The 17,310-nt window shown below is 42.9% G+C and overlaps 1 protein-coding gene across 4 annotated transcripts in view; it reads right to left on the bottom strand.

Annotated features, from left to right (window-relative positions):
* Positions 1 to 427: 427 nt before the first annotated feature.
* Positions 428 to 17,310, bottom strand: part of STOX1 (storkhead box 1) — a 50,436-nt gene continuing 33,553 nt past the window's right edge. For 2 of the 4 annotated variants that reach the window (XM_053312141.1, XM_053312144.1), the window contains exons 2-4: positions 11,691 to 11,843; positions 3,083 to 5,462; positions 428 to 684 (exon numbers count right to left, since the gene is read on the bottom strand). In XM_053312141.1, coding sequence (XP_053168116.1) covers positions 525 to 684; positions 3,083 to 5,462; positions 11,691 to 11,843 — 2,693 coding nt within the window. In that variant the 3' untranslated portion in view covers positions 428 to 524. Of the gene's footprint in view, positions 685 to 3,082; positions 5,463 to 11,690; positions 11,844 to 12,039; positions 12,194 to 12,321; positions 12,367 to 17,310 lie in introns of those variants that run through there. The other 2 variants (XM_053312143.1, XM_053312142.1) reach the window with 2 other exon arrangements.

Raw genomic sequence — 17,310 nt, 5'->3', positions numbered from 1 at the left:
CAGCTCTTAAGGCAAATGACTTGGGCCAACCAGCAAAAAAAACAAAAAACAGATGGCCTACTTGAAGCATGGCAGAGAGGGTAAAACTGAAGAGCAAGTCAGCACTGAAATCAGCACATACATCTGACAACTGCTGGGCGAAAACTCTCCACAGGAGAAAAGAAGCACCAACTCTTGTTTTGAGGTGTGCCTGTACACAGGCTTAGGATCATTGAGTTGGACTGCTTTATGCAGTTGCCTAGTTTGAACCCCAATTGACATCCTCTTTGGCTAGTGAAGACAACCAGAATGCAATGTAGCTAGCTTTAGTGTATTCTTCTTACAATATTTTAAGTACTCCGCGCAAATGCGTGTGCGTGCACACACACACACACACACACACACACACACACACACACACAGAAAGCAGTATATGAAGAACATATAATGACCTTAACTGCTACTTTAATATATTGGACAGCTTAAGACATTTACAGTAAATATATTCATGTTTACAAAGGAATTGTCAAAATCTGGTAAGAAGGTTAAACATTCATGACTGGAGTCAGCTGAAGCAACGAATTTTGTGTAAAAGTCCTTCCAGTCTGTATCGTTTTCTCTATGCCTTCCAAATTCATCAGAAAGTTTCTTCGTTTTTTCAGACCATCCAAGATAGCCGAATTAGCAGATGCTAGACTCTGTGTTCTAGAAATAATTATTTTGTAAAAAAGAAGAATCACTAAGAAACTGATTCATTTATATTTAATAATTCACAGTGACTTACTTTTCCAAGAGAAAATCTACACATAAAATCAAATACTGCTGGTTGAAGAAAAATTTAAGAGTAAGCTTACTTTGCAACAACTCATGAGTATTCTGGAAACAGTATTTCTTTCATTTTGAGGGAGACGAATGTAGAATTGTGATTTGATACAATAATCAAGCTATCCTTATAAAATGCTGTAGTTTTAGTTCTAGTTCAGTTTCCCAAAAAAGTATGTAAACACTGGATTTTATGAAGCTGCCTTCTTATAATCAGACGACTAGTCCATTTAGCTCAGTACTGTCTTCACTGACTGGCAACAGCTCTCCAGGGTTTGAGGCAGGAGTCTTTCCCAGCCCTACCTGGAGATGCTGCCAGGGATTGAACCATGGACCTTTTGCACTGCACACAAAGCATGTGCTCTACCACTGAGCTATTAGTGTTTTTCAGAGAGAGGCCTATGAGACTGCGCAGCAGACCTACAAACCTTCTATTTCTTAAAGTCAGCTAATACCTGAGAGGGGAGCTTGTCCCATTATGGGGAACATGGCATGCATATATAATGCCATCACTGGGCTTCTGGCACCCTTAGCAAAATACTAATGTTGTACATCAGTCTTGTTGTACACTGTAGCCTTTCTGCATTCATCCTGCCTGATCTCGACAGAACCTCCTACTCCTCCCCTTTTCCAACAGCTGCCCACTGCTGATTCTTTGCTCTGCTCTCCCCTCTACCCTTCACACTCCATAGTCTTCAGCAATCTCTTCCTTCCATGACCTAAGAAGTTTCTGCTACTCACCCACTACTGCCTCACTCTGGTGCCTTCTGGATATTACTTTGTTCACCCGCATCTACTGGGATCTCTTGCCTGGTAGGGGTGTGCACAAAACCGCCTGGCCTAGTTTGGTTTTGGGTTTTTTTTGGGGGGGGGGCGGTTTCGTGGACATTTTTTTTTTAAAAAAAAGCTTCCCTTAAAAAAACAACAACTTACTTCTCTAAGGTGGCCGGGGGGGGGCACAGAGGTTTCCCCTCCCCTTCCAGACTTCCTTTATGAAAAAAAATCACCTGGTTTCGGTGATCTTCAGCCCCTTCTGGGCCTATTCCCTGATGTGGTGGCCATTTTGGAGCCTGCCACCATAAAGGAAGGCCGACAGGAGGGAGGGGGAACCTCCACGGACCCACCACCACCACCACTAGGAGAAGCCCCCTGGAGGGAGTAAGTTAAATAAGGAAGAAAAATCTTTTTTTAAAAAATGGCTTGACAACCTTGAACCGTGTGTGTGTGTGTGTGTGTGTGTGTGTGTGTGTGTGTGTGTGTACGGTTCGGCTCGACCCTGAAACTTTGTTGGGATGCAGCCTGGGCAGAAAGAGGGAGGTGTTTCTCCATCCAGAAGCTGGAGGTTGCCAAACCACTTAGGCAATCACCTGTTGCATGATTCCCAGCTTCACAGATTAACCATCTACCCAAGGTTTCACACTATGTCTGAACAGGGCCTTAGGCTTCTCTTGCAGTTACCCTAGGTTTTCTTACATTAGACTGCACTTAATAGAGATTCATTCTTTTTGCCTTTGTAATTTATACTTTAGTTTTTACCTTTGTAATTTAGTTTGAGGAAAAACATTAACATAAAGACCACTCATCAATGGATTATGCAAGGGGCTTTAGCTATTTGACATGTCTTGGATAGTTTAAGCTCCACAGTTACCTACAACAGGAAAGCGTAATTTTGTCTGTGACAAATGCCTTTGCCCTTCACCAAACCAGTGTTTTGTGGACTAAAGGCCAAACTAGCAATAACTTTAACATCATCACTGGTCCTAGCACACTTGCTTCCTTATGTAAATCGCACACGTGGAGGGCCTCCCACACATGCTATCTGCTACAGAAAGCTTCCACTGGCTTCAATGAGAGCTTCCACCAAAAAGAAAAGAGCACACAGGGAGGGGACTGATCGGGATTGCAGGGATAAATGTAAAGCCCCCTTCCATCACCCCCATCATAGTACTGATACAGATCCCCTGCACGTGCTATTTACATGAGAAAAAATAAGCATACCATGGCCAATGATGTGATTAAAATCATGCCTAATTTGGCCCTCAGTCATGCAAGCATTCAGTAGGACCTCATATCAATCCACCCAAGGGAATGGAGAAGGAAAATTTATTGTTGAGTACAATGCTTCTTCACAGAAACATGCTTTCCCAATCTTGCATGGTCCCAACACAGTACTGGGAAACCTCTATGAATAGACACACACTACCTGAAGGCCATTTGAAAGAACCTTAAGGGGTGCATGTGTATATATAAATGTAACATCACTCTTCACATTTGTTCTTACCTTGGAGAATCTATTCCGCTGTCTCCTGTTATGCTGTGGTTTCCTGTGCCTTTCAAGTGGTTTTGCTCATGCTGTACACCCTGATCTAGAACTGCACCATCTGTATTATCAAATGATGGTGGCTTCCCTGCAAGGTTTGTCTTAATTTCCCTCCCTTTTGGTGGCAGTGTCAAGGATGCTAGTTTCCCACCTACTTCAATTACTGACTTCTGCCAAGTTCTAGTCTCTGCATTGTGTGTGTCATAAAAATCAAACCCATAGGTATCGGCAACATCTGAAGTTTGCCCATGTTCATAAACATCTACTCTCTCTTCATTATGTTTGAAAGCATGTTGAGGAATTTGGTGGCAGACACTTTCTTCTTCAAGATTTGTCTTCTGATAGTCTTTCAAGCTATCCTTTGATCTACTAAGATTAAGAAACGCATGTCCTTCATGCCCACAAGAATCAACCTTGTCTGCATCAGTTCTGTGCTCTGATAAGTGAGCATGAACACTTCCATTTCCCAAAACAGCAGTCCCCAGTTCTTGTTCTATGTTATTCCACTTCCCTGTCCCTGAAGAACTATATAGGAGTTCACTGGATTGCAACGTTGACAACTCCATACGTTGGTGTTCCTCCTTGTCAAGATATGGAGAGCTACAGGCATCACCTTTTTGATTCAGAGTCTGTTCATTATAAGTAAAGCCTTCATAATGCGGGTTAACGGATTTAAGCCATGTGCTAGTTTTAGTAGATCGTGGTCCACTTTCTAAATAATAATCATCTCTGTGAATAACAGCCTTTTCAGACTGTTTAAATTGGTGAGCAGTACCTGAATCACTGGGAAAGCAAACCGTTTGCAGGTGATCTGAATTATGACCCAGCATGTCATATATATCAGGTTGCTCACACTGGTGAATACAACTGGAAGTCTGTGGGTCCTTTATTTCTGCTCTTCCTTCATCCATGAGTGCAGCATCATTGTTAGAAGCTACCTGGTTTTCTACCATATGATTTTGGTTTGCCTTTCTATGCAAATCATATGAAGAACCTGCCCTGTCTCTCAAGTACCTGTATTTGTCATCTCTTTGTAAATCATGATATTGAGGGTAATCTGTGTATTCAGCACAATGGTTCTGACAATGGTGATGAGTAGAAAAATTAGTGACCAACTGTTCTTTTTTGTCATCTCTATCCTCATATTTGATAGCAAGTGCCTGTTTGGCTTTATAATCCATCGTTCTTGAGGAATCCAGAGACCGTGACCTTGGGAAATTCTTCTCTGACTTAGGTGCTTTGGATTTTACATCACAATTTTTCTGACTTTTATGTATTTTTGTAGACTTGTTCCCTCTACATGAAATGTCTTGAAATGGATTATTAATTTTCTTTTTGGACATAAAATGAGATTCAACACCAGCTGCATTCTCACATACCTGCTTATCACAAATGACAGCTTCACTTGTAATACGGAACAAGGGATGTTCTACATGGGCTTCCAGTTTGCCATTAGCTGATATTAGTTCATCAGATTTAAATTCCTTCTGTGTTTTATTGATATCTTTTTCTTTGCTGGTCTGCACTTTCCTGCGATGCTTTGCAGTCTTATATTGTTTTTTCCGAGCACATTCAGTGGAAAGATGTTTGTGCTTCCTTGTTAACACTTCTGTAGAGGTTCCTTTACTGATATATTTTTTCTGCTCTTCAATTTTCTGCATCAGCACTGTGTGTTTGTTTAGGTTGTCTACTGTCAGCACAGGGTTGATGCGCTTGATAATTTCATGTTCAACATCACGTGGGATGTTATCCAAATTATCTTCATCCCTGACTGGCCATTCTTCAGGAGGAAACTGAGCTGAAAATGAGGAGTGAGCTTTTGGGGTTTTTTCTTTTTTAGAAGTGTTGCGCCAGAAGAGACTGAGACCAAATTTTTTAACCTTTTCTTTTTCTTTCATTGAGTGTATGGAACGAGCAGTTTCACAAGAACGATTGCCAATGGTTGTACCAGTGGCTGGATTTTGAACTGAAAGTCTGGATTCACAAGACCCTTTTTGGCTGTTTCCATTAGGATCATGGGTTGTTAGCTGCCGAGGTCTCTGTTCATTCACTGCAGTTTGCTCGGCAAAACAATAACAGGATCTGCAATGTGACACGTTAGGAAAATTATTTTTTGTAAGTTCTGTAGAGTCCTCCATGCTTACAAGGTATGTAACAGAAGGCTCCAGAGGGCAATTATGTTCTAAAAGGATCTTCTGGTTGTTCTTCATAGCATTATTAGAGATGAAATATGTATTCGGAGTCACTATGAAGTATCCTTCCCCAGTATGATATATCTTCCGTTCTTTAATGAGCATTCCAAGAGTACTGTATAGAATGTCATGTGTGGGAGTTGCAATGCCTAGAATGGTAAAGACAAGAGTATATTATTACTATTAATTTGCCTGATATATTCAGTATGCAAAATAATTTCGATCCTTATACTGTGCAGACTCAGAACAATTTATGAAATAAACCACTGTTCATCCCTTTTCAAATGGGAAAGTGAGGTTGAAAGATACTGAATTGTCCATGGCTGGTGAGCACATCCATTCTGAATGCAGATTAGAACTTTCAAAATCATAAGTCCATACAAAGGTCTCTGTCCTTTGGGTTACCATCTATTCTATATTTACAAACAGATCACTATAGAAATTTGGTATTTCTAAATAAAATGTGCATCCCAGATCTAAAATCTGAGCAGCACAAACTCAGTTTTTAAGAGATGCCACTGAACTGAGGCATTCCACAAATTGCTAACATGGTTGTAATCATGGTGACTGGCTTCTAAGCAAAGTGAGGTAGCCATCTCAGGCAGCTGATCTGGAGAAGCATTAAAAGACTGCAAATTGTTATTTATTTCTTTTCCCATATGGAAGAAGGGGCATTTGGAATAGATTTGGAAAATCTATTCAAATTTTCCAAATGATCTACAAAAATGACTTGGTCTGACCAATTTGATGAAGCGTAAAAGTACCAATGCAACTAATCTGTGACTCGTTCTTATATTTAAATTACAAACTGCAATAACTAGGAGAGTTTTTAAAGTAGTTCATATCCTGTTTAAAGAAAGTAAAATGACCACACACACCCCACTATAAAATGGAAGTGGTTTTAAAAAGAGAGTGTATGTGCGCGTGTGGGTTGGAAGCAGGAAAATGGTGCCACTCTGGAATCTACTGCATGAAGCAACTGGTAAGGACAGCACTCATCACAAGGACACTGAACTACACACATGTAAAATCCTACGGTCAATATATTCTATGGATACAGGCTTTTCTAGAAAACCAGCAGCTTCCTATAATGTAATAGTGGCAGGATGCTTTCTCCCAGTCAGACAGCAGAGGGCAGCAAATGCACAACAGACCCATAAAGGAGCTGTAACATGAAAATGGTGGTCACTGTTTTAGGGCATTTCTGGAAAGCTTTTGAAATGTGCGATATGCTCACCCAATGCACCTGACCTCTTTAAGTTACACAGGGGTTGTGACTGCTCCCATGCTGACAGCTGGTAGCCCCTAGCCTGCCTGTTGGACTAAGCACAAAACCCAGTATTACTGGGACCTTTTCGTTAATGTACCCACCACCATTGTTCTTTTACTCTCGTGCTGTAACACTGAATGAGTCACAGGGTGCGTGACTGACACAGCCACTGTGTTCTCCAGTTGGGAAGCTTGGGCAGTTAATAAATAATAATACATTTATATAGTGTTCAAAAAGCATTTGACATTCATTATCTCGGAAAGCTGTCAAACATAAAGCCCATGGTATCTTTACCACTTTCCACACCAATTAATGAACTTGTCTCAAGGCTAGGAAGCAGATGCTCTTAGTGCAGACAAGGGGGCTTACACCGTATCAGCCTCTTCCATTATTCCCTTTAAATTAAAGGGAACAGAGGAAATTTTGAAATAAGAGTGTGAAGGAACCCTATGCATGAGGGGAGTTAGCCTCCATTATCCTAAAAGCGAGAGCACCACATCTACAGCATCCACTGGACCTGCCCTTCACCAATTCTCTAATCCTGTCTAACACAGGAGAAATAGACACTCTGCACCCCAACTCCCCTGCGGGGATGATAACTGGAAAACTCTGAACTACTGACAGGTGGCAGCCTCAAAGCCTCTGCCCACTGGGAATCTCATCCTCTCTCATTGGCTGAGGAGCTGTCAACTTGAGCCCTCATGGCCTCCCTCTGACTGGTGGAAGGTGAGCAGCGCCCCTGCAGGTGCTTTACCTAAGAAACTCTTTTTCAAGTGTGGGTTTGCCTGTGTTAAGTTGTCAGCTACTTTATTTTATTTATTTATTTAACATATTTTTATAGCGCCCCAAACTTGCGTCTCTGGGCAGTTTACAACAAAATAAAAACTTTCCATCTATTTGCTGGACCATCCGTCATCCAGATATGTAAGTGCTTTGCTTAGACTTTAGAATTTTAGGAGCTAGTAATGACTTGTGTTTTATTTTACTAATGCCTACCGATTCCCCTACCCACCTTGGTTCTTGTGGATTAATAAAGTAATATTTTAAAGCAAAGAACCTCGCCTCTTGTGTGTGCTCAGGTTGCCAGAACCTGAGGGGTATACTCGTGGGTCAAATGGGCCGTAACACAACATTTGGCTTTAAAAAGGCCAATCTGGCAATCCGCTCACGGGCTGACCACTGGTATGAACTACTTTAAAAGGGAAATGTAACAGAAGGGGTGAACCAAGCCAGACTCCCACTTTGCGGAGACAGAGGGGATTCTCCAAAGGTTGGTTCAGACCCAGTTCTGAGTTTTCTCTGGAAGCAGAGAGTGGTGGCACCGCCTACTGGGACCCTGCACTGGAGCAGGCGTGCGTGAATGAAACTACCTAAATTCCAGTGGGGGCTTCCTTCACAAAGAGCATCTGTTGAAATAAGAGCATCTCCTCTGTTTGTTTTCAGGAAGACCCCCCAGATGCACCTGTTTTCACAGGCTTTTAACTGGAATTAATTTTAATAACCTGCTTTATGATATTAGTTTTATTGTGTTTTGTGGAACTTTAATCTGTTTTTACTCTTTTATACTGTGTTTTAAATTTTGTACACCGCCTAGAGATGTACATTTCAGGTGGTATAAAAATATGATAAATAAATGAATGAATGGATAAGCAGCAATAGAGAGTGGATTGCAAAAGTGGAATGTAAAATCTGCAATTTGCCTGTTTTTAAGGCCAAGAAGGGTACTTGGACTAGGAGTGGGAATGCTGGTGGAGGCAAGAGTACTATGGGGCACATTGTGATTGAATAGGGAAGGGTGTTTTTTAGGAGTTAACTATCAGTCTTAACACTGAACTTGCCCCCTATATAAAACTGGCAAATAATATAAAATGTTGGGTCAGCCCCTGGATATCTGCTGGATGAGAATTTGTTCCTCCAACTATTTGAGTCTGACATCCTTGGCTTACATCAGTCCAATAGGGTCAGCATTATTATCCCCACATTATAGAGGAGAAGCTGAGGACATATAAGGCTCCTTAGCAAGTTCATTGCAGAAGCAGGATATGAACCAGGGACCTCCTGGTCCACAGCTCAGTCTCCCAGCCATGGCGCCTCACTAGCCATGAAAGGACAGTGAGAATGGCTAACCTGAGTCAATGCCCAATAAAGTTTCTCTTTGTTCTACACAGCGTTACTGTACAGTGTAATTAAGCATATCAGTCAGGGCAAAAAGACCTGAAAACTTACAGACAAACTCCAATTCGGCTACAGTTCAGAAGAAGGGAAAGGGAAAGACTCATTCTGCAGAGCAATAGCTTGAGAACTTTGTGGAGGGGGCAGGGCTAAACCTGCCCCAGTGGCCCCTGCTGTTGAGAATCAGGCCTTGGCATACAGAAATAGCCCCACCCCTTTATCTCTATCCTGACTGAGTGCTGTTTCTTAATCCCACTAGGGTGAGAAGCACTGTTGGGAACTGGTATAGACAGAGGCACCTGGCTGCCTAATACGTACATTTTTATTGCACACACACTGGGCAGAATCCAAACTATGTTAGTCATGACTATGCAACATTTAAATAAATGAGATATGACTAACTTAAGTCTCATAAATCCAATGGGACTTAATTATTACTAACTTAGTCTGGATCTTAGTCACTAGTTTCAAGGATCAGTTTATATTTTTAGATGTATGTATAGGACATCTTTTAGGTATACACCTAAACATGCATAATATTATTGTGACCAACACACGTTCATGAACATGTGTATTATACAGCTTCCAGAGGCACAATTGTGTTAGTCTGTTGCATCAAAAACAAGAGAATCCTGTGGCACCTCAAAGACTAGCCTGCAACAAACCCAGATGCCAGTTCTGTCCCAGTACCTTCTCAGACAGACAACACAGGACATAATAATGTCAGCCATACTATCAGAAGCTCATCCACCTGTCCATCTCCTAATGTGATAGATGCTGTCATCCATAAGCAGTGCCCTTCCACTGTCTATATAGAATGAACAGATCAGTCTCTACCTAAACGAATAAATGGACTCAAACTTAACATCAAATGGCAACATTCAAAAACCAGTGGGGGAGCATTTCAACCTCCCAGGTTGCTAATTTGAAAGTCACCATTCTTCAGCAAAGGAACCCTGAAAGAAAGCTCTGGCAAGAAACTACTGAATTACAATGTATCAAGAGGTTTGGGTTTATGCATGCAGGCTTGAATCAAACACAATCACTTCTGCTGTAAGTTGTCGCTGTGCTTATCTTATGCAATCGCTTATGTGCTTATTAGTTTATACTCCCCTGTTCTGAATTGCACTCAAGGTTTTCTAGTAAGAACTAATCTGCCAACTTACAACTGGACTAAATTTGGTCCAAATCAGTTAGGCAGTTCACAAGTTAGCCCACCCACTTGCCCCTCTAACGTTCATGCAGCCGCCATCTTGAATTGGGATAGATGACATCATTGGAAGAGCGCCAACGAATCAGGATGTGGCGGTGAGCAATGGAGGTGCAGGTATGCATCTGTTCTCCTCCATTTTAAAGGTGCCGGGGTTGTGTTTTGAAAAGCGCTACAAATCATGATTTGTGCACATCCCTAATAGTAAACATATTGAGCAGGTTTATAAATTTAAATATCTTGGTATACATTTCCAATATAATCTTAACTGGAAATCTCAAAGATTGTATTCTATCTCTATTGCTCGTAAAACTCTTAATGCTCTTTTGTGATTCTATTATTCCAAAGGAGGCCAGTATATATCTATGGCTCTCCAAGATTTTTGAGCAAAGATTGCAGCTCAATTACTTTATGGGGTCCCACTTTGGATTCAGGGAGTAACGTCAGAAATGGAAAGGGTTCAATCAATATTCCTTAGGGCTATCTTTGGGGTACCCAGATGTGTACCTTATTCAGCATTATGTTTGGAATCTGGATCCCTTACTATTTTCATTAAAGCATGGGAGCTCACGTTTATCAGATGGATTAAACTTTGCTTGGATATTTGAGAGCCCTCCTATTTTTAGTTTCTATGGAGGGACTCCTTTACTAGCCCTTGGCTTCCATATGTTAACAATAAAATATTGCAAATGGGTCTATCTCCTTCTGAAATTCTACTCATGGGAAATGAGAGAGCAAAGGTTATACTTATCCAACGCCTCCACGACACTGAGCACCAGAATCTTGTTTCTAGGGGAAATAGGACCTGCTCTTCTCTATTTTTTGGTATCATGCCCCCTTTGGGGAATAGAGGTGCTAAATATTTAGCTTCCCTACACTTTTTAAAGTTTAGGATAGCATTCACTAGGGCCTGTATGAATGTGTTGCCCTCAGCCCTTTTGGGAAAAGATTCAATAAGGGATTGTCAGATTTTGGCCTATGCCTTTGTAGTGCAGGCCTCCCTGAAACAGTTTAGCATGTGCTGTTATATTGCTCCCTTTACTTTGATACTAGGAAAGAGCTCATATTCCCTTTGTTAGAGCAATTTCCAGGAAGAGCTGACTGCTTTTATTTGAATTTCTGTCTTGAGGATCAAAATAATGAGGTTACCAAGGTGGTGGCGAAATTCTTTTATGTTGCAATTAGACTAAGATCTTGTTTAAAGTCTAATTCATAGGAGCTATTGCTTTGTCCTGTTTATTATGTATTATATTATTGTTCGCATATTGTGTTTTTAATCCTGTTTTTATCTTTGTATGTTCTCTGTATGGCCTATGGCTGTAATAAATTGATTGACTATTGACTAATAGTAAACATACACACATAGTAAAACAAAAGGAATTCTGATGAGGCCACTTTAAAGGTCTAAAAATGGTTGCCTGCCCTAAACAATATAGCCTTCACTGCTCTCCTGACGGTGGTGGGCAGCAAGCTCAGCGTACCTCTTTAGAGAAACTATTCTATAACTTGATTTTGCTTAAGGTTTTTTACTACTACAAGCTGGTAGACCATAGTTGCAACAAGCAAGTTGTAAGGAACACTTAGATTCTGCATGTTTTGGTTCACATATCAGTGTACAGAGAGCACGATTTTCCTGTTTTCCAATTCCTAGATAGCATGCATTCTTTCACTTTGCTAGCTGCAACCCCTCTGAGCTGAATATTCATATGTGATTTAACAGATTACCTGGGTAATGTTTCCCCAACTGATCCAGTAAGGTTTCCTGTGTAACAGCAACGTGAGCTGCATTCATATCAGATATAGCACAACACAAGACTTCTGCCAAAGGAACAAACTGGGACTGCAAAATGGGATTCATGTGAACTGGAGACACATCACCTAAGGAACATATGGGGTAAGGGGAGGAGGAAGAAGAAAAGCAATGAGCTGTCCATACTTTGAATATTTTATCCTTTTTACCCCTCTCCAGTTGCCCTTTCAGACTGTTGGTCTCTTTAAATTTAGCTTGAGTGGGATGGACAGATAATGGCTCCAATAAAAAGTCAATGGAGCAGCCTGCTCAAAAATCACATACCAAAAATTGGTGATTTGAACTGCATTAGGGAATTGCATTTGCTTCTGTTTGGAAGGAAAGGGGCATTACAATCACTCCCCACTCCAGAAAAGTGGATGTCATATGCAGACACAGATGGTTCAAAAGGTAGGGAGTTGTAGTCCACAACATCTGGGAATCTTTGTTAGAAGGAACACTGCTTACAATACCAACAATTTAAAAACAATCAAAGCACATTAAAACAAAAATCAAGCACAGACCAATATAACGGCAAGAAGAGCACATAATCAAATCAAAGATTACCTGAGATGCAGCTGTGACTCCATTCTCAATCAGCCTTTAGAGCAGGGATTCTCAAACTTGGGTCCTCAGGTGTTATTGGACTTCAACTCCCATAATCCCCAGCCTCAGTGGCCTTTGGTTGGGGATTATGGGAGTTGAAGTCCAATAACACCTGAGGACCCAAGTTTGAGAATCACTGCTTTAGACTGAAGAGAGCCACCTTCTTCCCTTCAGCCTGGAGCCTGAGGGGGGTGGGGTGGGGGAGTAAGCTCTGTGGACACATTAACTCTGTCAGGCACATCTCTGAGCATGCTTCTACCTTCTTTCCTCACCCAAATAAAATCCTGAAAGGGATGGGAGTCAGGGGAAACGGACCTTGGAGGAGATGCTTCCCCTGATGCAATGCCAATTCCCCATCCACCCACCTCGGCCCATTCCACACTTCATCTGTGAATTCCCCACCCATCCACAGAGCTCCACTTGTACACAACTATTTTGGAATACATTTTCCCTTCTTCCTTCCAAGACACCCCTGTATCTGCTAACTGAACAAAGAGACACTTTTTAAAGTGGTGATTCTCTTATATTTAGCAGGGGGAGAGCAACCGGACCTATCCAGCCCCAGCACAGCATCCCTCCAGTGGCTGCAGCTGGTATCTGCCTTATGTTTCTTTTTAGAATGTGAGCACTTTAGGGACAGGGGACCAGGGGCGTAACTACTATTAGGTAAGGGGAGGTGGCTGCCTGGGGGCCCCCACACCTCAAGGCCCCCCCTCAGAGGCAAGTCACATGACTATATATTGTGGGGTGTGTGTGTGTGTGTGTGTGTGTGTGTGTGTGTGTGTGTGTGTGTCAGCATCAGCGAGGGGCCCATTTTAAAGTTTTGTCTCTGGGCCCACTCCAGCCTTGTTACGCCCCTGCAGGGGACCATCTTATTTATATATTTATTTTTCTATGTAAACCGCTTTGAGAACTTTGGTTGAAGAGTAGTATATAAACATCCATAGTAGTATCACTGATTTTTGTTCCCTTTTAAAAATCTGGCAATTTTAAACATGTTGCAGTCACCAATATTAATTCTTGTAAAAACTGTTTCACTTCATTTGTACATATATGAAAGATGTCTGATGAAACACTTATTGCATCAAACCCCTAAGTGTCATCTCAGACTTTTACCGATTATAGGGTAACCAACTTTTACTTCAGGTCTAGGACAAATAATGCCTAAATCATGAACAGTGTCTGCACAATACAGATTATCACAGAGATCATCATTTCAAAGACAATTTATCATAATAGAAGTTCAATGGCACATTCCACCCACAGTGGAGAGGTAGTGTAGAAAGGCAGTATCTTTCTTTCTTTCTTTCTTTCTTTCTTTCTTTCTTTCTTTCTTTCTTTAATTTATAAACCGCCCCATCCAGAGGTTCTGGGTGGTGTACAACAACTTTTAAAAGACATAAACACACACAATTGAAAATATAATACGAAAAACAATTCAAAAACAATTAAACCATTTAAAACCAATTAAAATACTTTTAGAAAACAACACTTTACAAGCCTTGGAAGGCCAGGCCAAACAAATACGTTTTTAGGACTCTCTTAAAGGCCAACAGCGAGCCTAAACTGCAGATATCTGCTGGGAGTGCATTCCATAGACCAGGAGCAGCTACAGAAAAGGCCCAGTTCCGAGTCGCCACCAGACGTACCGGTGGTAACTGGAGACGGAACTCTCCGGATGACCTCAACGGGCGATAAGGATCATACCGAATAAGACGCTCTCTAAGGTAACCCAGACCCAAGCTGTTCAGAGCTTTCAAGGTAATAACCAGCACTTTGCATTTCGCGGGAAGCATATCAGCAGCCAGAGCCGCTGTTTTAAGATAGGAATAATATGGTCTCTCCGGGCTACCCCAGAGACCAATCTGGCTGCCACATTTTGAACTAACTGAAGTTTCCAAACTACTTACAAAGGCAGCCCCATGTACAGCTCATTGCAGTAGTCGAGCCAGGAGGTTACCAGCTGATGCACCGCTGTTTTGAGATCATTCTCTTCAAGGAATGGATGCAGCTGTCGAATCAGCCGAAGCTGATAGAAAGCGCTCCTGGCCATAGCCTCCACCTGAGATACCATGGTGAGGCCTGGATCCAAGAGCACTCCCAAGCTGCGTACCTGTTCCTTCTGGGGGAGTGTAACCCCATCCAGCACAGGAAGATCTAACTCATCTCCTAAATTCCGATCCCCCACAATGAGCACCTCCATCTTGCTTTGATTCAGCTTCAAATTGTTATCCCTCATCCAGCCCATTACTGACTGTAGGCAGGCATTTAGGGAGTGAATGCTAGATGATGATGATGATGATGATGATGATGATGATGATGATGATGATGATAAGGAGAAATAGATTTGGGTGTCATCAGCATACTGATAACACCCTGCACCAAATCTCCTGAGGACCTCACTCAGCGGTTTCATGTGAATATTAAAAAGCATTGGTGACAGAATGGAGCCCTGATGGACTCCATATAATAGCTCCCGGTTTAAAGAGGAACCATCACCAAGCTCCACCATCTGGAATCTGCCTGAGAGATAGGAGCAGAACCACTGCAAAGCAGTGCCTCCTATCCCCAATTCCCCCAGGCGATCCAGAAGGATACCATGGGCGATGGTATCGAACGCCGCCGAGAGATCCAAAAGAACCAACAGACTTACACTCCCTCTGTCGATTCCCCAGTAAAGGTCACCCATCAGGCCGACCAAGGCAGACTCAACCCCATAGCCCACTCTAAAGCCAGTTTGAAATGGGTCTAGATAATTGGTTATTCCAAAACCACCTGGAGCTGGTTAGCCACCACTCTCTCAATCACCTTGCTCAACCATGGGAGATTGGAGACCAGCCTATAACTATCCATCACTGAGGGATCTAAGGAAGGCTTCTTAAGAAGTGGTCTAATCATTGCCTCCTTCAAACAAGGAGGCATCTAAACCTCCCTCAGCAATGAGTTAATGATATTAACTAAGCCATCCCCAACAATCTCCCTGCTAGATAGAAGCAGCCAAGTTGGGCAAGGATCCAGAGAACAAGTGGTAGGCTGCACCACCCCAAGCAGCTTGTCCACGTCATCAGGCATCACAGATTGAAACGGATCCAATCTAATACTGCAAGAGGGATTGCTGGACACCACCTTAATAGACTCTGCAGAAACAATGGAGTCCAGATTGGCCCCAATACAGGAGATTTTGTCCACAAAGAACCCATTAAAAGCATCACAGATGAACCATCACCAAGCTCCACCATCTGGAATCTGCCTGAGAGATAGGAGCAGAACCACTGCAAAGCAGTGCCTCCTATCCCCAATTCCCCAAAAATAATAAAGTCCCCGGGGATTGGTCTGAATTGGAAAGAGCCTGAATCAAACTCCTCACAACCCGGGACAGCAATGCTGGATGCAAACCCACAGAAGCAATGCGCACAGACCAAAATTGGTTTTTTGCCGCACGCACCACCTCTGCATAAACCTTCAAATGGGCTCTATGCTATGTCCTGTCACATTCAAGCTGAGTTGTCCTCCACTTGTGCTCCAGAACCTTGCTGCTTCAGACCCCGTAACTCCTCTATATACCATGGGGCCACTTTTAAAGCAGATCGGAAGGGACGCTTAGGAGCAATCGTGTCTACTGCCCTGGTTCCCTATTCCAGGTTCCCACTAGGGCATCAACAGAATCACTGGCAGGACCAACATCAAAACTCTCCAAGGCTTTTTGGAATCTTACTGGATCCAACAGCTGTCTCGGGAGGACCATCTTAATAGGTCCTCCACCCCTGCAGGGCTGGGTTGTGGCTGTGAAACCAACCATAACCAGGTAGTGGTCCGTCCATGACAATGGGGAAACCACAGGATCCCATACCCACGGAACACCGCCCCCCCTCAACAGAACCAAATTAAGTGTGTGGCCGGCAACATGAGTTGGTCCTGAAACTAGTTGGGATAGGCCCCTAGTTGTCATGGCCGCTATAAGCTCCTGGGCCGCACCAGACAAGTCATCCTCACAATGGATATTGAAGTCATCCAGAACCAAAAGTCTGGGTGACTCCAACACTAACTCCGAGACCAGCTCCGTCAGCTCAGTTAGGGAGTCAGTTGGGCAGTGGGGTGGACGGCACACCAACAGAATCCCCAATCTATCCCTAGTTGCCAGCCTCAGAAAGACACACTCAATGCAAGTCAGCTGTCACACAGGGACCCTGGTAAGGGGAATGCTATCCTTATGGACCACAGCCACCACACACACACACCCTAGCCTGCTCCACAACAGAGTAACCTGGTGGACGAAGCTGGGCCCAAACTGGGCCACTAGCCTCCCCCATCCAGGTCAGGCCGGCTTCCTCATCCATGATTAAGTCATGGATGATTTCGGTCTTATTCTGAACCGACCTGGCATTGCAAAGGAGCAAGGCTAGGTTCTGTGGGTAGCTGGAACTGCTCCCTGAGGCCAGAGAGCTGACAGGGCAGTCAGAAGTGGAAACAGTTACTAGATTATTGGTTTCCCTTCCCCTGTAACAGCCAGCTGCTCTGCCAACACCAATTCTTCGGTTCCCCACCACAACAGTAATAGCTGCCCCAGAGCCACTGGTCACACACCCAGCATCATTCTGCCCAAGAGAGCCCAAACACATGACAACAAAAGGCCTGGCACAACCCAATAAAAAGGAGGACTAACAGCATTCAACCCAGACACAATGGATTTCATGCTACAAATTTTCACACATGACCATGGAAACTAGGGCCAGCCCTGCCATGGGGCAGAGTGAAGCATCTTACTCAGGTAGCAAATTGTGAAGGCTATTAAAAAGTAAAAAACAGTCCTTTATTACTACTACTACTACTACTGGGGGGCAGTGGTAGTACCATCTGGATTTTCGGATTCATATACTAGAACACCTTGAGTAGATGGATCCACTAATCACCACTAGTCTATCACCACCCATTTCCCGCCCCCAAACTATG

The sequence above is a fragment of the Hemicordylus capensis genome, chromosome 3 (assembly GCF_027244095.1).
Source record: "Hemicordylus capensis ecotype Gifberg chromosome 3, rHemCap1.1.pri, whole genome shotgun sequence".
Lineage (NCBI taxonomy): Eukaryota > Metazoa > Chordata > Lepidosauria > Squamata > Cordylidae > Hemicordylus > Hemicordylus capensis.
The sequence above is the reverse complement of the archived record's forward strand: the minus strand, read 5'-3'. Positions and strand labels throughout refer to the sequence as shown.